This window comes from Colossoma macropomum, unplaced genomic scaffold (assembly GCF_904425465.1).
Source record: "Colossoma macropomum unplaced genomic scaffold, Colossoma_macropomum, whole genome shotgun sequence".
Lineage (NCBI taxonomy): Eukaryota > Metazoa > Chordata > Actinopteri > Characiformes > Serrasalmidae > Colossoma > Colossoma macropomum.
The window spans coordinates 1-25,757 of record NW_023495234.1 but is presented as its reverse complement, the minus strand read 5'-3'; the positions used below and the strand labels follow the sequence as shown (position 1 = coordinate 25,757).

Here is a 25,757-nt window from a genome sequence, read left to right as displayed (position 1 = left end):
TAAGGATACCCCCATTACTGCTGTTACAGTAAGCATAAGCAGAGTATTGTGATCCTAATTGGATGCTTCCCTCCTTTTTACTTCACGATACCCAAAACCTGCATACTAAACATATTAAACATCATGTTTCAGAATTTTTTCTTACAGATATTCTTATAGATGAATATGTACTCTGTAAAGGTCTTATACAGCATAGTTCACTTATCTGCACAGTGAGTGTGTTTTTACCAGTTAAACAGAGTAAATATGAAAAAGCACACAGTCTTATGCAAAAGTTAGAACACTCCTGGTCAAATGATGAAATTTTTTAAGTGATAATAAGTTAACACATCCTCTACAGGGAATAAACTTAAATATAACATTTTTCTGCACTTTCTTCCGCACACAGTTTCAATTTATTTGCTGAGTTGGACAAAAAACTAAAACTTACAGTACAGAATGTGCCATAACTTTTGCACAGGCCACATTTTATGTTTTATATTTTACAAATAATCTTGAATTCAGCAAACAAACACAAAGTGTGCATTAAAACGTGCAGAAGTGTGTTGTCTGTAGTGGATGTGTTAACACATTTTCAACAAAAACGTCATGTGATCGGGGGTGTTCTAACTTTTGCATGCAAAACTGTAGGTGTTGGATGGTGACTGTAAATACTGGACTTTCTCAAGGAGAGCTTTGGAATTCACTCACAGAACAATCACCATTGTTGGTTTATGTAAAACATTTATTAAAACCTTTATTTAAAGGTTTTATCTGCATTTATTTAAACGTTTATTATTAATATTTACTGTAACATTGCTGAAGTTTTCAGTACGTCCGTCTACAGTTTTGCACATGATGTTATTCAGTGGCCTAAAGCATTGTGTCTGTTAACAGTACATTAATGTAGGATGGGCCTTGTTGTGTATTTGTTCTGGTAGATGTGAAGAGTAGCTCATGAGTGTGTTAAACGTAGCTGATCCTGTCTCCTCTGTAAACTCTGTGATGGCTAATAAAGAGTAATGAAGTGGTTCTTACTGGTCTCGTAGTAGTCGTACACCTTCACCACAGCCGGTTTCTGGTTCTGCACGGCTGTTTCGCACAGGATGACCAGACTGTATGTCTTAGAGTCTCCTTTTTTCAGCTGAGAGAAAGAGTCATACATCAATGCACAAACTCACACATACAGTGTGCAAAGGTTTGGATACTCTTGTTTTTTGTGAAAGGTTAAAACATGTTTATATATATATATATATATATATATATATATCTATATATATATATATATATATATATATATATATATATATATATACACACACACACACACACACACACATTATAAACAGATGAGCTACAGAAAAAAAATAAAAAAGATTAAATAGGGCTAGAATGAGCTGTCAAACTAACGCTTCATCTGAATAATAAGAAAAATGAGAAACGATTGTTCAAACAGTTTGAGGAGCAGCAGATAAACAGTGAAACACTCAAACATGGTCCGCTGCAGCTGCGTTCTATAGTCTTTACATGCTTTTGTTGATGGCAGGTGGCACTAAAAGCACATCTGGAGGTAGAAGGTTGTCGCAACAAATACTCTTATCTCCATTAAAGTGCTTAGATGTTTGTATGTATATATGTGCAATAAAATTACCAGAAAATTTTCACAAATCACCAACAAAACGTAATTTGACTGAAGGATGTTAAAACACACACCATAGTATTATTATTATTATTATTACGAAGTAAAGCTCACCTGACAGTCACAGACAGGCTTACAGATGGGATGGGGATGCTGCAGTTTCCAGCAGTGTTAGCTGAGAGGCTGAAAGAAGAGAAGTCGGCTGGGGGAGGGATGTTGTAGCGCACAGAGAACTGGAAAAAGAAAAAAGGATCAGTACCTAAGTTACGCTCCATTCATCATCAAGTTCCCATCATACTATCATTATTTTAAACATATCAGCTGACTTCTATATTGTGAAAATATTTTATGATGAATGGTGAGGCTATATATATATATATACATATATATATATATATATATATATATGATAAACCGTCCAGCAGAAACAGCCCACAAGAGCCTGTTTAATTAGAGGTCAAAGAAGTGGAACAGAAAAGAGGTGCATCATCATCATCTTTCAGTAGAGAAATGGAGACAGACTGACCTGTGCAAACACGCAGCCGTTGCCTTCAGCCTTGACCTTGTAGTCTCCGGGCACGACCTGCAGGCTGGACTCCTGCAGCAGCAGCCTGTTGCTCTGACTGACTGTAAATACCTTTGGAGGTGACGGGCCGGTCACAGTGACCACAACGGTGCCTGCTGGACTGTAGGTGGCAGCACTGTATTTTGCCAGAGCCTGCAGAGCTACCACAGTGTCCTGGTCAGAGGGATGGAGTGGAAAGAGAACCAAAACATTGTTAGTGTGTTTTTGAAGTTTACAGAACATCTTTCTCAAAATTACCTACAATCTACAACTATAGTGACAGTAACTACAAAAACAATTGAGTAACTCAAAAAACAAGTGTTAAATATGAGGTGACCATTTGGAACAGGTCCATATAAATGCAGAGCTTTGTGGTCAAGGAGTGGATAGGACATACCTGTATAGATGCAAATCCTCCAAAGGTGTTCTGCTGCTGGGCCAGCCAACGGGCGATGGAAGCAGAGTAGCTCATATCAAAGGTCTGTAGCACCGGTCCAGACAGCAGAGCCAGCAGCACATACGAGGTCATCTCCACCTCCAGAGAGTCCAACACCTTCAGATCACTCTCTCTTCTCCAGTGACGCGCGCCTGCTGAGAGGGATATAATAAAGCCTTACTGAACAAACATTCTCCACCAAACACCGTTACTGTCCACACAGTGGACAACAGGATGTTTTGATGTTCCCGAAAGAGCCGCCAATTCTTTTACGACCCCATCTAGGCCATAACATCAAATGAGAGTGGGCTCTCTGCCCAGACCTGCTGACAGACCAAACACTGGACACCATTTTCACAAGAAACCACATCATGCATTTTTTAAAAGAGCTAAATGACAAGAGGTTGAGCTGGATGGGAAGGTGTAGCTTCAGGGACAGTAAATAGTAAACAAAACAACTAAGGGTTTTACAAACTAAACCTGAAAACAAAACCAAAGAAAATACAAAACACCCCCAACACTGTCCGTTTAAAACCAGGAGAAAATGTGGTTAAAACAAATGGTGCTCATCTCCAACTTTTCCCAAAAATTTACAGTTTCACAAGATCAAACAGAGCTTTCATCAATTTAACAAGGCAAGTCGCACTAGTCTGGACAGGTGTTCTTCATGGTCACATCAGAGGGGAAAGACTTCTGAACGTCTCCAGACAGTGGCCTGGCAGCCTCTTTTATACAGGATGGCGCCCCTATGTGGCCAATCATCATGCAACACACAAAAGAAAAAAGGCTTGTAACACCTTAAAAAAGTAATCAAACTGGGAATCAACATTTTGAATTCAATAAACACATTCTCCATCAAAAGTAAACATTCTCCATCAAACACTCCTATTCTCCAACAAATACCATCATTCTCCAAAAAAACATCATTCTGCATCAAACACAATTATTCTCAAACCACATTTTCCAACAAATAATTTTGTTCTCCTTCAAAGAAACACAAACATTCTTCAACAAAGACCACCTTTCTCCATCAAGCACCATCAATTTCCAACACACACTCATTTTCCAACAAACACCTGCATTCTCCAACCAAGATTTGCATTCTCCAACTAACACGCACATTCTCTAACAAAAGGCATCGCGCCAGCACCATCATTCTTCACCAAAACCCCACATTCTCCAACAAACACCATCATTTTTCACCACTCACATTCTCTATCAAATATCATTATTCTCCAACAAAGATCTGCATTCTCCATCAAACACTTGTATTCTTCACCAAACACCATCATTCTCTACCAAACATCCTGTAATTTTACAAGTGATACCAAAAGCTCACCAGTTCTACACAAAAGTATCATCACACATAGCATTTAATTTCCCTCACAGAAAGCTATGTAAGAAATAGTTATGATAGAAAGATACAGAGATGGTGGTTCTGGATAGTAAATAAAATGGCTATATTTGTGTTGTAGTCATGGTGACCCCTGGTTCCTATCACCACCACTGTAAAGACATCTGAACCATTTCACACCAAACCACTCTGAATGACTTTGTTTACATCTGAACACTCAATTATGCAAAATTTTTGGGAAATTTAATCCCCTTTAATAAAGCACCTTGCAACCCCACTCTGGTTAATAATGCACTGCAGCAGCTGTGTTAAGGCCTGACCTTTATGTCGATGTGGAAGAGCTGACCCACTGAGGCGAAGGAGCCGTTCTGCTGCTGCTGACCCAGCCAAGTCTTGGCCTGGTCCACATACAGCTGATCTATAAAGATGAACTGCTTTGCACTTCCGAAGGACTTCATCACAAATGCTGTTAACCTGAGGACACAGACCAGAGGAATCCTAAACCTTCCTGTGTGTCGTCTATTGATTTATGGTTAAAGAAATCAACCATCATTGAGCACTGTGTGTTTGTGTAGAACTTAGTCTAGTCCTGAATAAGATTTTTAGCAGAACAAAAGCTCTCTGTCTGGGCTTGAACTTCAGGAACTTTAACTTACTCTCAGAAACTTTAAACCTGTTTTGCTGTACTTTTTTACTATTTTTAAGCTTCTTAATAAAGAGCAAAACAAGGCCTGATGTATTGAGTATCTTATGTCAGCTGCATTATTGTTTTCTTTTCTTGCTCCTAGACTGACCAGGTGTTGCCTGACGGATCGCTAAAGGACACGAGACAAACAAGCAAACCAGCTCATTCACTGTAAAAGAGACTCAGACAGCTTAGTCCTCAGGAGTCCAGAGTTATTATGTTGTTGGGCTGCACTGTTTAATTGTAGTAACACAATGACATGATTACATAATTAAATCCATCAGTTTACAGTTATTTCTGTTTTTCAATGTAAAAACATTAAAATAATGGCAAATTTTTAATTGATGTTGGTGATGCTTTCTTTCACAGTCTACAAAGTTCTACATAGGCTCTAGACAAGTTTTCAAAAATTATACTAAAATGGCAAACAGGTTCTAGATCAGTGGTTCCCATCCCGGTCCTCAGGGTCCCCCCCAGTTTGAGAACCACGGTTCCAGATATTCACTAGGTAAATCTGTGATATGTTCTCCAAAAGAACTAGGTAATTATTTTGAGTAAAATGGGTGGGGGGTGGGTGGGGTACCAGACAGTCTAACTAAATTACTCTGGATGCAGGTACTTGCTATAAAGTAGGTAAAATATAAATAAAATATTTCATATTTGAATAATTATGTGGGGAAATACCAAACTAATGAGGGGAAAAGGTGGTACAAAGACATAAGAGCCTGTTACCTAGAACTGAAAGTGAATCTGGACTGTAACGGAAAGCAATGATCCTATAGTTTTACTGGTGGCTGTGCCATTTATAGATGTTTGTGATTTACTTTCCTGCTTAAATGTGTGAGATTACGTTGAAATTCAGTGTGTTTGCTTGTTCTTGCCACTTTATTACTCCAAATAATTTTTAGTTATGAGATATTTTACTGTTTTATCTTCTTAATATCAAGAACCTGACTGGTTGCCTGGGTGCTTACCCATTTTACCCAAAATAATGATCTTTTGTACCCCACACTTACCCACTTAATATCTAGAACCTCTTTGGTACTTCTGATTAATTTAATAAACTGTCTTGGAAGTTACCAATATGTCACCCAATATAATTATCTAGTACTCTCACACTTACTGGATTAATACCAAGAACTTTAGGGACTGTTAAAGAAAGCACCACATGGACATTTTTTCTCTAAAACAAGCCTGTAAACACAACAATAACTTTTCATCAAATTCACACCATAATTAAATATCTCCACTAACGAGTTATGGATTGAAAGTGTACAATCTGCACTTTCCACACAATTTCTCCACTTGTTTCCTTGAGCTATGAGTCAGAAATGATTCATTTAAAATTATAACCGGCATTTAACAAATCAAATTAAATCATTAATGTTGTAATGAATTTCTAATAACTGAGTCTTCTGAAAGTTAGATAACAGTCATGAAGGAATGGATGAAAAGACTGAAAGTGCAGAAATGAATCTCATGCTGCCTCAAATCTCAAATCAATCCGAGATGTTCCTCACCGCTCACGAGGAACGTCTCAGCTTTCTTCCGGATCTCTGCGGTCAGCTGTCCGCTGCTCTGCAGGTACAGGAGGATGTAGATGTTGGGGGCGAAGAGCAGCATGTTCTGTTCTCCACAGCCGTACGGCATGGCCAGCAGACGGTCGATGTTCCTCAGAGCACGGCCCATCAGGTCTCCTGCAGAAAGAAGACAGAGTTCCTCAGTGCGCTCGCATGAAGATGTTTGACGGCCCTGGTTAAATGATATGTTGTTGATTTTCAAAGTGAGCATAAGTGAACATGTCCTCTACAGAGAACTCAGTTCTACACATTTAAATACACAATTACTGTTTATTTACTAAATTTAACACATTAGGGGAAAAAGGCCATTTTTATGCTTACACACACACACACACACACACACACACACACACACACTTTCTAAACCTCTTTTCCTTCTAGGTTGTGGGGGGAGCTGAAGCCTATCCCAGCCATCATTGGGTGGAAGGCAAGGAACACCTTGGACACCCTGGTCCATCACAGGAGAGACAGACAGACAGACAGACAGACCAACACATTCACACACACAATCACACCTAGGAGCAATTTAGCAAGTCTAATTGGTCTGACTGCATGTCTTTGGACTGTGGGAAGAAACCCACGCAGACACGGGGAGACAAACTCCACCAAGGACCCCAGACGTCCAGCCAAACTCAAACCCACAACCTTCTTGCTGTGAGGTGACAGCGCTACCCACAGGTTTAATTCAGCCATTAAACAGTAAATGTGTATTAAAATGTGAATTGAAGTCCCTGTAGCTGTTGAACATACACTGATCAGGCATAACATCATAACCACCTCCTTGTTTCTACGTTCATTCTATGCTTTGTCCATTTTATTCGCTCCACTTACTTTATAGGTGCACTTTGTAGTTCAACAGTTACAGACTGTAGTCCATCTGTTTCTCTGCTTACTTTGTTAGCCTCCTTTTACACAGTTTGTGTTGGTCATCCTCTAGTCCTTCATCAGTGGTCACAGGACGCTGCCCACAGGAAGCTGTTGGCTGGATATTCTTGGTTGGTGGACTATTCTCAGTCCAGTAGTGACACTGAGGTGTTTAAAAACTCCAGCAGCACTGCTGTGTCTGATCCACTCAGACCAGCACAACACACACTAACACACCACCACCACATCAGTGTTACTGCAATGCTGAGAATGATCCACCACCCAAATAGTACCTGCTCTGTGAGGGTCCATGGGGGTCCTGACCACTGAAGAACAGGGTAGTGATGAGCATTAAGCTTATTGTTAGAGATAAATATACCCAAAGCACTTGTATTTGCTGCTTTTGTCGGTTTTCTGTTTTTACCTAAACCCTTAAGGGGCCAGCATTTTATTACACACTTCTATAACCTAAGAATAGCTCAGTCAGCTTGCACTGAAGTCCCTGTATTTATTGCATAATATGCCTTACTACTAATGGATCTGAGATTTTAGGAGGTTAATTAGTCATTTTGGCCTAAAAATCTGTCATGCTATGCAGTATTCTGTGATGCAGAGGGCGTCTACACAAGTCAGTGCCTCACTAACCAATCATCACGCTCCACTAAACCCACTTCTGTAGCTGCAAGCAACAAAAAAAAGAATTAAAACTTTTTTCAATGTGTGAGTATATAGTCAAGTGAAAAAATGACAGACACCCCATTAAATATTTAGTTCTTTGTTAAGAAATGTGGCCATATCAATATTTTATCTTCTTCCATCTACAATATCTATAGATGAAAGTAATGTAATTGCATCATCTTTGAAAAAACAATGAAAATTTGATTTTGCTATCATTTATCTAACAAAAAATGAAAAAAGATGAAAAGAAATTCCTATTGAGAAAAAAGTTGGGACACCCTATGCCCTAATAGCTGGGAAACAACCTCAAATAGTCTCCGACATCGACTGGGAGAAACATTTTCCTACTCCTCCATGCAGAATTCTTTCAGGTGTGCACAGCCTGTTTCAAATTACCCCACAGCACCTCAATAGAATTAAAATTCTTTGACTTGGTCAATCCGAAGCTCTCCATTTCTTTCTTTTGAGCCATTTCTTTGTGAATTTACTGGGATGTTTTGGGTCATTGTCATGTTGCATGGTTCAACTCTGCTTCAGCTTCAGTTTTTGGACAGATGGTCTCACATTTTCCTCAAACACCTGCTGATACAATAAAGAATTCATGGTGGATTCTATGATGGAGAGCTTGCCAGGCTCTGCTGCAGCAAAGCAGCTCCAAACCATGACAATTCCACCTCTATGCTTCAACATTTGTATGAGGTTCTTGTGCTCAAATGTTGTGCTTGGTTTGCACCAAAATTGTCCTCTGTTACTGTTACTGTGCCCAAATAATTAAACTTTAAATTCATCTGTCCAAAGCACAGTGTTCTAGACGTCCTGTTCTTTTTCGAGGTGCCCTGATGTTTTTGGGGTTTTTTTGACAGCAAGGCTTTCCTCCTTGCACGTCTCTCCGAAAAAAACAAACCTGTGCAGTCTTTTTCTGATGGTGGATGCATGTACTTTGACATCAACTGTCATGTGTACCTGTAGGTCCTGTGATGACATTTTAGGCCTGTTTAAGATTTGAGGCTGAACTTGCCTGGCCATGCTGGCAGTTATTATTATTTTCGGGACAGTGGAAAGGCCGATTTGTAATTGTTACTTTTTGAATATCTTCTCAGACTCTACAACCTTCTTTCTGACTGCCTCAAAGAGCTCTTTGGATCTCGCTATGGTGATACCACTCGCTTCGGCAATCAAGAGCAAATCAAACTAAATGTCTGAGGTTTTAATGAGACAAATCCTCTCTAACGATGTCCCAATCATTTGCAGCTGATGACGTGCACCTCATTTTAATTTTAGGTATTTTAGGTAGTAATGAATGTGGTGGTGTCCTAACTTTTCCTCATTTGTATTTCTACTATTAACATTTTGAAAATTATTTTTCAAAGATATTCCTTCAGTTTTATTTGTTTAGTTACATTATCTCAATTTCTCAATATTTATATTTTTGTTTTCTGCTTTCTTGATGCTGAAAAATGAATCATTTGGACTTAAAGGGGAACTCCACCAAGTTCCACAAAATTAAATTGTTAAGATGTACACTGAGTCATTCAGACATTCAGAGTGGTTTGGTGTGAAACGCTCTGTTCTAGAGAAACTTACTGAGTCAGAACTGTTCACAGTGGTGGTGATAGGAACCAGATGTCTGAGGGGTTTATCACCTCTAAAAGGTCCCTCACAGAAAGTTATTATACAAAACGGTTAGGTATACACTGCCTGATGCCTAAAACATTGTTAATCGATAGTTTTGTGATAGAGTTTTGGCCTAAAACGTCTTCTTAATCCATTTATTTGAATACATTAATGGCAGAAGGTTACATGCAGAGTGTTGTCCCTATTATACATGCAGAGTGTTGTGCTGCAAAATTGTACCATTATCAACATTTCTATATAAAAACTCATAGAAGACTCGTGTAGGTTCACTGGTGGTTTTGATAGTAAATAAAATGTCTATATTTGTGTTGCAGTCATGGTGACCCCTGGTTCCTATCACCACCACTGTAAAGACATCTGAGTCTCTACAATCAGTTTTTTCACACCAAACCACTCTGAATGACATTGTTTACATCTCAACACCACTGAATTATTCATGTGGAATCCTACCACCACCACCGTAAAGACATCTGATTCGGTTTGCAATCAACATAAAACACGTACAAATTCAAGGTTCAGTTCCTTCTCTGGCCTTCACAGAGCACAGGGACCCGGGCTGAGCTTTCAGGATGAGGGACGTCTGACCCCCAGGAGCTCCGTAGGAGAGGGGAACGTCAAAGACACCTGAGGAACCACAAGAAAGAGCAGACTGTACTACAACTCTACTTGTTTAAAGCATAGTTCCATAAAAACACACAATTATCTGCATTATTTCTTGAAATAAGCTACAATATTTGCAAATGAAAAAAAAAAGCTACATTAATTTTTTAAAACAAATCTAACATGTTTAGAAATGTTCTAATATTCATACAACAGTTCAAAACGAGAAATAGTAGATATTTAGCACAGCACCATAGCCCTTTAGGACTCCTGTGGTTCCATGATACTGGCCTTTTAAAATGAACAGAATAATCTAGCAATTTTTGTAAGACAAGTAATCTGATCAGAGTGTTGAATTTCCTGTCCTCACCTTGTTGGTCAGGCACAGCTGAATGGGGAAATCCCTGCTGTCGGCCACGGCCTCTCCGCTCGGGAGCACAGTGTACACCACCACCTGAGCACGCGGAGCCAAAGCACCCACTTTCTGCAGTGAAAACGTTAGCTTCCCTTTGTTCACTGTCAAGACAGAAAGTGAGGGAGATACACAGTATGTATAGTCCTGTGCAAAAGATTATGCGCCACTGCTCAAATGACGTTTTTTTCTAAGTAGAAATAAGTTAACACAATGGCAAACGAACACACCGGCCTGCTAATGGGGTAATAATGTATCGGATTTCTTCAGCATTTATTCATTTATCCAGCATTTATTCATGTTAAATGTTATAATATCTTGTTATGGATGAAGAGTGAGTTAAACAGACCTGTTCCTTTATTCATGGCTGCTGAAAGACGTCCGTACTGAGCCAAGCTGCCTTTAGACATCACCTGCACAAACAAGTAAAGTAAAAGTAAAGAGTTAATCAGTTATTCAAGCTGTTAATCCAATGTACAGCAATATATACACTCATTCTAGGGGGGAACAAAAACTCACATCTCCCAAAAACTAATCGGAAAAAAAAATTCATTGGATCATTCCATCCAATACTGGTTTGTTCTTCATGACATTCTGGCACGGCTGACTGAGCCTGTCATATATATATATATATTTATGGAGATATAAGGTTTGTTCCCACTGTACCAACAGTTTGCTCATGTTAATAATTCATTTGCAGTATATGTGCAACATATGTGTTTTTAAAAATAGATGAATATCCTAAATATGCTATAAATATTTACGTGTCTTTTAAATACACAGCAATACATGTTCATATATGCGTCCACATGTTAAAATTCTATGCAAATATGCAGACATCCCCTACAGAGAACACACTTTAAAAAAAAAAAAAAGATGAGGGCGCACACACTGTAAATCTGAAATTTGATACATATTTGGAAGATATATGTAAAAACATTCCTTTAGCAGGTACCATGTAGAAGAAGTCCAGGGACCGCTGGCCTGGTTTAATCTCTTTGCCCTGTATGATGTACTGAGCCTCCACAACGGCAGGTTCAGCACAGCTGGACCCAGTAGTATGCAGTGGGATAGTTCGGTATGCGCAGTGCTTACATGCTGTTCCTGCACCTTTTGATATGAAGCCTGTTTAAGAAAACAGAAGAAAAACGTGTTAAGATGTGGTGCCCTGGAACGCTGCTGTATAAACTGCAGTTAGAAACAGGACAGAAAACGTACATTAAGGCAAAACACTACGGGCACCAAGGACAATTCTGTTCTCGTCAATTATCTACATGCAACTCATAAACATGTAGACAGAAATACAAACACTATTTCTGAAAAGTTCTGTAAAATCAAATTCAAAATTTGTTTATATTTATAAAATATGATCAAGTGGGTCAGCCAAAACATTCAAAAGCATTTCTTTGTACTTTTGTCAGTAAAATAAAGGTTCAAGAGAATCAACAAATCATGGATTCTTATGTTTATTCACCTTTTAAAAAAGAGGGGCTCGTTAGTAGAGAAAATGATTCTATGTAGAACCATGAACACTCAAAGAACCCTTTACATGATTGAAGGGTTCTTTGCATAGTGAAGTGGTTTTCAGATTGATGGGAAATGTGTTGTATATGGTTCTATATAGAATCATTTTGAAAAGGGTTCTATATAGGACCAGAAAGGGCTCTTCTGTTGTTACAAGGTTGATATTGCAACAATAGAAGAACCCGTTTTGGTGCTATATGGGCTGTGGAGTAGTTGATGTTCAATAAAAGAGCACTTGCCCGTATGTGCCATGTCTCCAGTGTCTTATTCCTCGCCAACCCACAATATAACAAATATAGAATTATATAAAATACATACACACATTTTATATATATATATATATATACATAAACATATAAAAAATATAGAATTATGTCTAAAAGTAGTACAGAGTAGTGAAGTGTAGAGTTACCACAGAGCAGATATAGAACAGTACAGAGTTCAACCCCTTAAAATCTCAGGCTTATTAAATACTAAGGCTTATTATTCAGCAACCACAGGGACTTCAGTGCAAACTGGCTGAGCTATTCTTAGATTATAGAAGTGTGTACTAAAACTTTGGGCCTGCTGGTGGGCCCTGGCCATTTAAGGGGGCCAGCGCCTTTCACAATGAAGCTACAATGAAGCTGTAGAGTGAGTGTCACAGTCACACCATGTAATTAACATCAGCCAGAAGAACTAAAAACTCACTCACCTCCAAAGAAACTGCTTCTGACCCCCACAGAAGTGTGTTTAGGCTGAAGGGGGCAGTACCGTTGACATCTGTGACTACTGTCCAGGTCACATTTTTGTTTCCGCCGTACCTCACGGTTAGAAACACTGGTGCACCTTCGACAGGACTGGAGTCTGGACCAGTAGCTTTAACCTAATAAAACAGGAGACAAACATCATCAACACAGACTGAAAAACAAACAAACCAAAAGATGAGCTTTAATAAATCAAGGTGGGACAAATGTCAGTTATTTAGATCAAACCAATGCTAATCTTTAACCATGTGACTTTATTGATATACCAATGAGTTTTTAATAAAAAAAAATAAAAAAAAATCTAATAGCAACATGCAGTGGCATGACAATACGACGACTGGAAAAAAGCTTAACTGCAACATCAAATAAACATCAGCATTGTCATACGTTGACCTTAAAGGTCTGTAAACGAAAGCTTTCCACATTATCTAAAGTTTTAAAAAGTTTTCTTCCTTTATTACCTTTCCTCTGTAGCTCATCCCAAGCTTAAAGGCCTGAGGAGCATCCACAAAGGTAACTGTGACAATGTCACTAGTGACAGTCATGCTGCCAAACCCCTTCAGGACCACCCCTGGAGAGGGAACACAGAACTGTTAGACATCTGTGTTCAATCAGAGCTCATTTATTCATTACTGACATTAAGCAGAGTGATGTTGAGGAGAATTTACCAGTGCCATACTCCTCCACCTCACACACCACACTAACAACGTCTTCATACTGTGTTTCAGTCACTGCGAACTCCATCAGATTCACAACAGTAGATCCACAGCCCGTCTTATCAGTCTGAGAAAAAACGAGAGCAGAATGTCCAGCACATTGACATATATAATGCATTTTTTTAATACTACACCACAAGTGTAGGTACTTCACTAGCGTATACATATACACTATAAAATACACTGTAAAATATATTATAAGCTACACTCTCAGAAAAAAAGGTAGTAAACTGTCACTGGGGTGGTTCCCTCAAGGGTCCATCTCAGTACCTTTAGTCAGGGAACATAACTGAACCATAATCCACTGAAATGATATGTTCTAAGCTGTACTGACTCCACACACCCCGTCTCGTCTCCAGGGTTTTATTTTACTGTTCTGTTTTAAAACATTCGGTTATGAAAAGGCACAAATACAAACTCTTCACCTGGATAAACTTATTTAAGGTTCACAATCAGACCTTAAAACCACTGTTGTACCTTTGAGGGAACATTTACAATGTTTTTATCTTAATGAATAAAAAATGTACCTGCACAGAACCTTTATTTCTAACAGCGTATAGAGCACCAAAACAGGTTCTCTGACTCCTTTTTGGTGCTATATATAACTCTTTTTGAAAAAAAACTACATACAATGAATTCTTCAGTTCTTTATCAAGTAGATAATAATAATAACAATAGCATCACAATAAAGAAAAGCATGCAGATTTCCTCAAACCGGGTTCTTATCAAAAGTTGCATAAATGGTTTAGAAATATTTTTTCAGAGCTCTCTTCTGAAATTTTGTCTGCAGGTATAACTTTGTTGACTCACCGTCATAGAATATGTTTTGCAGATGTCCAAGGCTGTCTGATTGTTTTCAGGCCTGATCCACCAGAAGGTGAAGCGTTTACGGCACACCTCCGCCTTCACGGAGCCACTCACAGGCTTCCCATACGTATAGCTGCCAGCATAGGAAACAAAAAAGGTACAACAGGAGTAACGAACATATCACCACTGACCACTGCAGCAACTAGCACGTCCAAAAGAATCTCACAGAACACATACATCATATATTAAAGAGTACTGAGGAGGGATTTCAAACATGGCTATAAATATTAAATGTAAAAATAATAACAACATTTTATAGTCATGTTTATTACGCATTATAAGTTGTTAATGTAACGCTTAAAACAGTTGTATGTAAAAGTTTGGGCAGTCAAATTCCGTGTATTTATTGATTTTCTAAGTGTAAATAAGTGAACACGTCCTCTACAGAGACACACTTCTGCACATTTGAATGCACTGATTCTAACATAACAGATGTTGGGGGGGGATCTAACAAACTTGTCCTGTGCAAAAGTTCTGGCACATTTTATATGTTATATTTTTTCCCAATGTGTTGAAAAATAGAAACTGTACACTACAATTAGCAGAAAAATGCTGTGTGTGCCCTCTAGAGGATGTGCTGACTTATTTTCACAAAACATGTATTTTGGCCAGGGATGTTCAAACTTTTGCATACCTATGTAAACAGCATTTATAACATGATACAGTTTTAGTGCCAAAGAAACTCAGTCCAGTCTTGCGTCGTGCATCCCACAATTTCCTTTAACAACTTAGAAACTAAACCTGTCTGAAACGAAATCACGGCATGGCTTTAATATTTTGGTCACACTATATTTGGATGGTCCCCTGTAGATGATACTTACTTTAATATCAAACTCTCTGGTGATACTCAGTTGATTTATAAACAACATTAAGGTTAGGGTCAGGTTTAGGAGTAGGTGTAGGCTTAGTCTTGAGGTTAGCATTAAGGTTAGGTTTTGGGTTTTAGGAACACACAGCAACAAAATAAATTTATGATGGCAGGTGTTTTAGTTCATTTGGGCCACTTTAAATATCACTTACTTGGCACAAACATTCAGAGTGGCCTGCTTGTCCAGAACCGTTACGACTGGAGGAAGCTTGACAATCACCTCAAACTTTGGTAGAACTGCAAAAGAGGGCAAACATAATTTAGAAGAAACTAAATTAATAAACAGACAAATATTATTTTATAAGGAATCCCTTAAATTGTTTAAAAACAACACATAAAGCTGTGGTTTTACACTAATTTTGGAACAGTTTCATAGTAGATACTAAATAATTCACAGAAGCTACTGAGTAATTCATAGTAGATAGTAAATAATTTATAATAGATACTAAATAATTCATAGTAGACACTAAATTATTTGTAGTAGATATTGAATAATTCACAGCAGACACATAATAATTAATAGTATATCCTAAATAATTCATAAGAGGGACTGAATAATTCATAGTTAGATACTGAATAATTAATAGTAATATACTGAATAATTCAGAGTAGATACCAAAGAATACACAGATACTGAATAACTCACAGTAGATAGTGAATAATTCATAGTAGATACTGAATAATACATAAATATTGAATAATTTTCATTAGTGACTGAATGATTCAGAGTAGATATTACATAATGTATGTTAGATATTGAACTATAATTCTGAAATGTAATATTAATATACATGTTTATAACAAAATTATAAAAAATAAATAATTCCTTATAATAAAATGGGACATTGTGATAATTAAACACATAACATCTGAATAATGAAGCTCATTTCTCGGTCTGACCGTATTCCTTGATTTCAAAGTCTTGGCTGGTCGCCTCGTTTTTCTCGTTCCAGGCAGTGATGATGTAAGACCCCTGTTGGGCCTCTGTGTTCATGGGATAGGACAGATCCAGGATGCCGCTGACCGTCGACTGGTTCAGCCACTGACCAATACGGTTGAAGTTAGGGTCCTAAAAACATATATATATATTTATAGAGTATATATATATATATATATATAAATAACACATATATAAATATATATACATATATATATTTATATATATACATATATATATATAAATAACACAAGCTACAGTCTTCAAAACCTCCAGAAACAGTGAATCACATTTAGCAAGAACACTGCAACAACCTTTAAAATTATTTAAAATTAAAATTTAATAATAATATTAATCATTATCATCATCAATTCACAGAGCAGCTCGTGTACATGTTCATGTAAATGTAGCATCTTAAAGTGCTTAAGCATCAAATCTGAAGGTTGAAAAAAGCAAAAGTTAATAAAAAAAGACAAAATGAAACATAGATAGATGGATTATAGAGTCTGAAGGCTTGTAGAGTTGATGACTGCACCATACCTGCAGCTCTATTGTTGGGAACTGAAAAAGAAAGAAAAGCGTTTATAATCAGCAGTATAGTGTGTTACTCTCTGTGCACAGTTTAGTTTACAGTGCAAAATACATTAAAGAAATGACTGGAGTCGTCGTACCTGCTGCTCGTAGGTGAGAAAACTGGAATCCAGAGAGACGATTCGGAATCTGACTGTGGAGAAAAATACATACATTACTTGTAACCATCAAAAAGAAGGTGGAGCAGCTTTTTTATAAAGGGGAATTCCACCAATTTTTCAAATTCTCGGCATAATTCAGTGTTTGATGTGTAAACAGAGTCATTCAGAATGCTTTGATATGAAATTGTAGAGACTCAGATTTCTTTACAGTGGTGGTGATAGGAACTAGGGGTCGCCATGACTACAACACAAATAAAGCCAAGCCATGTTTTAACTATTTCATTATGCGGAAATTCCCCTTTAACCTCATATCTCTAAAAGAGTAACAGGGAAGGAAACTGATTTTGTAATTTTACTGCATGTTACTATAAAATATTGTGCTCAAATGTGTGTTTAGATCCGTCTGTTCATCATGAAACATTCACATGATGTAAAAAACGCCTGGCTGCTTCTCAAATTGTGCAAAAAAATAAATTAATATGGCAGCTGGTTTTCTTGAGTTACCTGTTTGTCCAGGTTTGTAGATGGGTTTGTCTGTCTGAATGATGGTCAACTGAGCAGGAGGTCTGATGAGGATCTTCGTGGTCTTGTTCAGAAACGTACCTTCTCCACTGATCTGAACGTTAATGGAAGCCTCCGACTCAACGTTTACATCAGGAACCTGCAGAAGAGCAGAAACACAGTCAAAAAATGATAAATGTGTAAGAAAGGGAAGTTCAAGGTTTACAGTCAGTGCCAGTGGTCATTTACATATAATGCTTAAAAGGCCCATATCAGAAAAAATCTAATTATTCTCTTTTAATTAATATAAAGGAGTTTAAAATGTTGTATGAATGTTGCTAAAACTTGAATCTGTATCATTCACATCCCAGTTTCTTATTTCAACTTTAATTTTCAAAATTTTTAATTCAGTGTTTTTGTGATGTCATAATATCTAACTCATTTGTATGTTTCAGCTTATTAGGCCTACAGTAGTTCAGCTCCGCCCTTTCAGCTTTATTAAGCTAGAATGTGGCGCAATACAGGCCAGCCAATCAAAACAGAGCTCATTTACATACATCAGTCTTAAAGGCACCACAGCGGCCTGTTTTAGGAGAGGTAGAAACATGTTCAGTTTAAAAATGAATTATGCTGCTTTGGTACATAAAACACACGTCATGATTGGACCCCAAGGGGGGGGGGATTACACACAGGAAAAATGTAGGGCATGAGCCCTTTAAGCATTTTGGAAATTGAGTTATTGACCTATTAAAAAGCAAAGTCAGTGAAAGAATAATACCAGCAAAATCACGATGCAGTGTGAATAAACAAATATTAAAGCAGGGATAGGAGTGGGTAATGGAGTCCGGTCCATATGGAGGGCATTGAAAACTACAAAGAAGTTAATCATCACAAAAATTGTTTAGACAATGCAAAAACGGTACCATAATATTGTGATATTATTATAATATTATAAAAGTCTGGTTCCATTGACTTACATTAAAAGTAGCGAATGATCCACCATCCAAATTGTACCTGCTCTGTGAGGGTCCATGGGGGTCCTGAGCACTGAAGAACAGGGTAAAAGGGGGCTAACAAAGTATGCAGAGAAACAGATGGACTACAGTCTGTAACTGTAGAACTACAAAGTGCATCTATATAGTAAGTGGAGCTGATAAAATGGACAATGAGTGTAGAAACAAGGAGGTGGTCATAATGTTATGCCTGATCGGTGTGTTTGTGTGTATTACAAAATTTTCTGTTCACACTCTAAGCAAAAAAAAGGCTTCTACACTGCACTTCTGTGACTTCCTATGACTTTCTTTAAATTTCTTTAAGGTTGAAAATGACATGCCTTGTTAACACATCCAGTTTAAGTGTGCAGTTTTTGTCTATTTGCTGAGTTTAACACAATTTAAAAAAGCAAAACATAAAATACAGAGTGTGCCATAACTTTTGCACAGGCCACATCTTGCTAAATGTGCATTTTAAATGTGTTCTCTGTAGAGGATGTGTTCACTTAAAAAATCAACATGTAATTTGACCAGGGGTGCTCAAACTTTCGCATACGACTGTACAGCAGGCTTCCCATCATAGATAAGAACCAGATAACCATGCAAAAAAAAACACAATGGTTCTATATATAGCTATTTATTTTCCCAAAGAACCTTGGAGAACCCTTTCTAACACTGCAGCTTATTCTATTTTGATATGAAGGACATGCTGGTAAAATGTTGAGTCTTCATAGTGGGCTATGACCGTTACTGACCTTGAAGGGAAGGCACTGATAGAAGTCTTTTTTGATGGCGTTCTGCTTCAGGAGCATCCTGCTGTTTTGGCTGTGTTCCAGCGTCACCATCAATGATAGTGGTTTTTGAAGGGGGTACACATTAACACATAGCGTCTCTGTTGTGCCCCCTACTGGCTGGGACGAGACGGTCAACATATAAATGCTTAAGTGGGGACAAGAACGAGTGTAAGCTTGAAAAAACATGCCAAAACAGATGAGCTACAAGCAACTTCAAGACACTATACAAATGCTGTCATGTTTGCTGGTGGCTATTAGCTTTTCACTTCCACTAATAATAACTTAAAAGAAATCAGAGTGTTAACTGAATTTAATTGAAGCAATAGTTTAAGAAAACGTGTGAACGTGCCTAAAAAGGAATACAAGCTATTAGCCACTAGATAAATTCAATTCAATTCACATTTTTTGGATAGTTAATTTAGCCCTGTTAGCACTGTGTGAGTTAATTCAGGCTAACTGGTGACTATAAGCTTCCACAGAAGAGCTTTTCACTTACATTCTTCGTTAGCAACTGAACAAGGATGAGAGTGTAAGTTTATTAGAGGAATAGCCTGAACAAACATGCTAACGTGGCTAACAGACAGTGAACACAAGCCAATATTCACACTTTTTTAATTGCACAGCTCTGCTAGAAAAAAACAGCATAGACCAGAATGGCTGGTCACCAGTAAAACCAGTATATATTCTGTTTCGATGCTGGTATGCTGACCAACCAGCATTAGCCAATTGGAAGATCAGCTAAACCAGCATCAACCAGTATCAGACCAGCACTAGACCAGCTGTGCTGTTTTTTCAGCGATGGTTTAGCACAAGATTGCATTGTGCATATCGCTTTTGTCGGAAGAAAACCTCATATCTCCAAAATATTAACTTTACAGGAAAAGGAAAAAAAACATACATTACTTTTAATGTAAGTCAATGGAACCAGAATTTTTTCCAAGTACTTTGGGGCCATTCCTTATGGTCAGTTCATCATGAAATTTATACACAAATGCAAAGGGCATTTTCAGATTATGTCAAAAACTGAAAAACGACAAAAATGGAGATACGAGGTTTTCTTCCGACAGCAGCGACATGCAGTCATGCTAACTATTAGCTTCCACAGAGGAGATGTTTGCTTTCATTCATACTTGGCAAGTGAACAAGAATCAGAGTGTTTATTAAAGAAATATATTAACATGGCTAATAAACCATGAGTGCAAGCTAACAGCCAATGGTTCAGTTCAGTACTAGCACTAGTTTGCACTGTGCAAATGCAGACATGCTAATTGATTGGCTATTAGCTTCCACAAAAGAGCCGTTCAGTTTTTCCTTCTTAGCAACTGAACTGTTCCTAATTACTCCTAATTATCGATTCAGTTTTAATTCCACAGTCTAATTTATGCAAAAGTTTTGGCACCTCGGTCAAATGACGCGTGTTGAGTGTGAATAAGTTAACACATCCTCTACAGAGAACACGCTTTACACATTTCAATGCACAGTTACTGTTACGTGCTGCAAGAGGTGCACACAATGCGGCCCGCGCAAAAGCAACATCACATTTTACGTTTCTTTCCCCAAAAATATTAAACTCAGCAAATAAATAGAAACTGTGCACTAAAACCTGAAAATTCTGTGATGAAGTCCGTGAATCACAGAGGGAAGCTATGCTGCTTCCAGCCTAGGAGGCAAATATACACAAAATCAAAGCTCAGTTTGGCAGCATCACTGAGTGTTTTAACATAGGCCCACTACATACATGATCACCGAATATGTAATGTTTTATTACATTAAATTACTTCAGTCCTAGAGGGCCACAGCACTGCAGTTTGGCAATTTGCCTCATTTAACACACTTGGTTTAACTCTCAGCTAATTACAATAGCCTTCATGTGGAAGTTGAGTCATAGAGGAGTACACTGCAATATGATTAATTCAAAAGCTGTTGAAAATGCTGACAAACCTACCGGTACAAAATCAAGTAGGTACGTTATTGCAGACTTCACACAACAGCGACTCACTGCGACCGGAGGCAGGAGATGAGTGAGTACTACCAGCATAGCATAGCACATCTCATCTAAAAATGAGAATAATAGACACATAGGCCAGAAAAGTTCAAATTCTTAACCAATAATTAATTTACACAAAGAATTTAGGATTTCATGTGCATGTGAAAACGGATACCTTCAGTCTGGTCTTCCATCTCTTCAATTAGAGATGCAACATCACCCTTTTCCAAGACAGCAACTTGGGAATGATGGTAGCCTCCCAACGTCTTATGAACAAGTCTCCCCTTCCTTCATGCATTTTATCAAGCTCTGCATCAAGCTTTACAAAAAAAAAGAAAAAGTCTATGTTAACGTATCATTGCTGTCCAAAGAAAAATATGTATCTTCAAAAATAGTAACTTTGCAGGAGAAGGCAAAAACGTTCTTAATTTTAATTCAAGTTAATGTAAGCGATTTTGTTCCAAGTGACTTTGGAGAATTTCTGTCGGTTCACAATGTAAACAGCAGCTGCTGAGCTGAAATGATGTAGAAAATTGGAATTTGCTGAGTTAAATTAGGTGTGTTAAATGACACAAAATGCTATACTCTTTAGTATTGACACTCACCAGGAACTACGTTTCACATTTGCGGTTAAGAGTGGGCAATATGGCCATGATCACAATACTGCAAGACATTTTCACGATACACAATATGCATCACAATATTTTTTTTTTCTGAGATTTAGTAGGTTGGAACAGACAAAACAAAACCAGTAGAACCACATATAAAAAATATCACATAACAAAAATAATACTAAAAACCGCAGTGATTTTTATTCAATGGTTTCACTACAAATCATATTACTAACATAAAAATTAGAATCTTACCTTATTTAAACATGCATTTCAGAATTTCTTAGTATTTGATACAGCATGTTCCGCATTTGCTTTAATTACATTCGAGCTGCCATACAAGTTTGTGTGAAAGACTGATATGTACATCAGATCCACCTGAGAGTTTCTGAAGCTTCAATTTCTACAAAGGCCTTAACAGGGTCAATGTCACAAATTTGTTTAAATTTAAATAACAACTGAGAAATGGTTCACAAGCTCAAATATTTCTTCTTCACTACACAGCTTTTCTTTGTTTTAATTTCAGCAAAATTTTAATACTTTCTGTTGTTTATTTTCAGGTTTAAAAGAAAAACATGATCAACTTTTCAACGTGGTCTTAGACTTTTTGACCTCGCTCTATGCCTGCGTCTCAACGACTGCTCCTAGTGGCACTGCTATTAGAGCTAATCTTAAACCTTAAATGTTTCTTTAAACATATAAAATTTATAATTTTATACTTTTAAGAAACTTAAGTAAATACAATTTAGTGCAACCTCATCTTGAAGAGCAGTTTTATTTGATGCGAGACAGAAACATGCCTTTAGTTCACACATAATCACAACATAAACTAAAAAATGTGAATTACATGTGCAACAGTAATATACTGCATTCTAAAGGCAAGATAATGCTAATTTACCTAAACGTATGCAGAAGTGTCCATAAAAAGCAGGTTTGATCCCTTGCCTAACCTAATATTAGGCATGTAGAAGTCATCTGTGCACATCTTTCAACCAAAAATCCAAACCAGATACTCACAAATCCTTCTCCTTTCCCATCTACTTGGACTCTCAGGGATGGAAAGACAGTGACGATACTCTTTGCTAGACCCTCCTTGTCAGTAGTGGATGGATAACTAATTAATACAAAAACAAAAGCACCAACACAGTGAACCTTTTTGCATTAACCCAATTTTGAAGCATTTACTTACGTTTTTTTTAAGAGGCCCAATACATTTGTGATACAGCAGATAATACAAGCATCACATTCAGTTGTAAAGAAAACATCCTGTTATTAGTATAGTAAATTGTTTATATATATTGCCCTGCGATGGACTGGCGACTTGTCCAGGGTGTGTCCTGCCTTCCGCCCAATGACAGCTGGGATAGGCTCCAGCACCCCACCGCGACCCAGAAGGATAAGCGGTTTAGATGATGTATCTATGTATGTAGTTTATATTTCTAGATACAACACGATTTCTCATTTTTACACAACACATGCAAGTTTCATTAAGTAAAAAAAAATCACAAATTTATTTTCTCAGGAATCAACACATAAATGTGTAGACTAACTCTGAATTTATATTACACATGTATGTGTTCAGTGTATTCAGAAATAGCACAGAATGTGTTAGAATACTCATGACACAGTGGATGTGTAGAAAAAATGACACATTAATCTAAGAGTGTACGTTTTAGACCGAAATTGTATCATAAACTACCGTAAACAGTGTGTCAGACATCAGAGTGAGGATTCATAACGATTTCATATAATAATATTCTATGAGGAGCTTTTAGAGCCGGACGCCTGGATCAGGTCTGTGTCGGTGTTGGATTCCAAAATAAGGGTCCTGGTGAACTGATTACAGAACCAGGAATATAAACGGTGTTTTTACTGAGTTTCGGCAACATGTTTAAAATGAATAACACTGCCGTTTGGTAGGTGAAGTGACTGAATAAGAGATGTAGGAAAGTTAATAAGCGTGTTTGTTTGTTTGTTTTTGCAAAACACAGCACCCCGGTTAGCGAGGACGGGCCGACCACCTCCGATCCGTCATGTGAGCCTGGGCGGGATTCGAACCATCGCCCAAGCCAACGGACACGAAGTTAGCGCGGCCTCTCTACTGCGCCACCAGGGGCTGATACTATGAAGTCAGCACTAAAGCCTTATATGGTTTACATGAAGCGCTGTAGCTGCGCGTCATCCTGTGGTCCGCGTTCTGCCCAGAGTAGGAACTCCGGCTCTGAGCTCCGTTTCTCTGTGCTCAGAATGAATGGGGGCTTTTAAAGTCTCTCTGAGTTTTCCAGTCTGAAGATTCTCCAGAAGGGGGCGCTGTCAGCACTCAAGTAACTTTTGTGTGCATGCTTGAAATGGAGGAAGCTGAATCAGCTCCAGCAGAATCAGAAGAGTGCTGGTATGTTTGCGCTCACAAACTGCATGAATATGAAGGAAAAGGACAGAAACTCACCCTGCGAGAGTTCAACAACACACACTACATTCAGTGCTGCACTGTTTGTTCTTGTTTATGTGGCGAATTTCACACCGAATCTCACATTAACCTGTTAGAAAACACAGCTAGCACAGTAACGTTAGCAGCGTTAGCACAGGCCAGAGGACAAACAGGGCTCTGATAACGACGACCACCACTTCTACATCAGGGAGGGCAAACAGAACAAACTAAACATGACTATTGTAGGTTATATATATGGAGATTTTAGTTTATTATTGAATTCTAGGTTGTTTTAGTTTTATTTCACTAACAAAGCTCAACAGTGAAAAGTGTCAGACAGGTAGTGGTCACTGTTTTTAGTCAGTTACTTATAAAAATACAACAAACTAAACCACTTTAGCTAAGAAGCATTTTCAGCACCAAATTCAAACACCATTAAAAACATCACAAATGAAATGAATTCCATCAAAACATGAACACTGGTGTTTGTACAGCAGGAATACTTTGTCTATCACAGCACAGTCACCTCAGAAACACTAATAACTTTGACATTAAGCTTCCTCCACTGTTTTATGGACATCTATGAAGTAGTTAGGAGTCATTTGTTTTGTAGTTTTGCTTTGTATTATAATTAGTTTATTATTCTTTAGCTGATGATGTAAACAACACTGTAAAAAAGCTTTAAATTGATGTAAAACACTGGTCGTCTTAATCTACATTAGTGGTCACCAACCCTGGTCATGGAGGTCTGTCTAGTTCCAACCATAATCTGCTCACCTGCTCCACCTAACTAAGTCCTTGATTGGCTGGATCAGACGTGTTAGTGTTGGGTAAAAATGTTAGAGCAGGTTGGAACAAATCTGTGCAGGACAGTAGATCTCTAGGAGGAAGGTTGGTGACCACTGTCACATTTCATAAGATATTTATTTGATTTGAATAAAACAGTATATTGGTTTGTTTTACTGCATGATTTCTCTTTTTTGGTTAAACTGATTGTTTTTTCTAGTTAATGAGACTCATTACACGAAAAATATCTACAGAACAGAATGATATCTTTCTATTTTTGTTATAAGGAGTAAATTAAACAGGTCATCTGTGTTTTTGCTCATTCACTCTTTATTATATTTAACAGTTTTTATCTTAATCTTTCAAGTTATGTTGTTTGGTTACACAATTTCACTCACCGCAACTGTTCAAAGCCTCAGCACTCCGACTGACAACTCAAGATGGGTTAATACCAGAGACCTCATCTAAAAACATCTGAAGCGTCTGCTCTGAGCTAATGCTGCTGTCTCTTGTTTCCTAGGCTCTCTGGTCTCATTGGCACTGTGGTCATCATCGAGTGGTTAACCGCATCTATCCCACAAAGTCCTGAGGAAGCGTTTCGGATCACTTCTTAGGGAAACAGTTAAGTAGAGTACAGAAGCCAGGATTGTCATCTCAGGAAGTCTAGACACCACCTACAGGAGAGGAAGCAAGGTGTTCAGCAGACTCTCTGACCTCACTGTTGCTTCAAGACTGTGCGATAAACAGTGGCATTGGTACGTGAACAGCTGCAGGCTTTCTGGAGAGGACTGACTCTTTAATCTCTACCATCTCCTCTTCTCTGCTGCTGTAATTCTAAAGCTTATACAGCTATGAAGGGCGAAAAGTGCCTAAATGGTCAT

General features: G+C 37.9%; 1 protein-coding gene across 1 annotated transcript; it reads right to left on the bottom strand.

The window, feature by feature from the left end:
* Nucleotides 1-1,728: 1,728 nt before the first annotated feature.
* Nucleotides 1,729-19,209, bottom strand: LOC118801213 (alpha-2-macroglobulin-like protein 1; the record flags this gene model as incomplete). Its single annotated transcript, XM_036561393.1, is given in 25 exon segments — nucleotides 1,729-1,851; nucleotides 2,145-2,357; nucleotides 2,581-2,771; nucleotides 2,951-2,960; nucleotides 4,294-4,447; nucleotides 4,768-4,788; nucleotides 5,343-5,346; nucleotides 6,179-6,355; nucleotides 6,596-6,686; nucleotides 9,948-10,009; nucleotides 10,012-10,039; nucleotides 10,386-10,531; nucleotides 10,777-10,840; nucleotides 11,383-11,473; nucleotides 11,527-11,552; nucleotides 12,646-12,816; nucleotides 13,159-13,268; nucleotides 13,366-13,480; nucleotides 14,224-14,353; nucleotides 15,301-15,385; nucleotides 16,049-16,217; nucleotides 16,626-16,646; nucleotides 16,757-16,809; nucleotides 17,282-17,438; nucleotides 19,026-19,209. Coding segments are annotated over 25 exon segments (2,596 nt in total), but the record flags the coding sequence as incomplete, so codon positions are not given.
* Nucleotides 19,210-25,757: the final 6,548 nt, after the last annotated feature.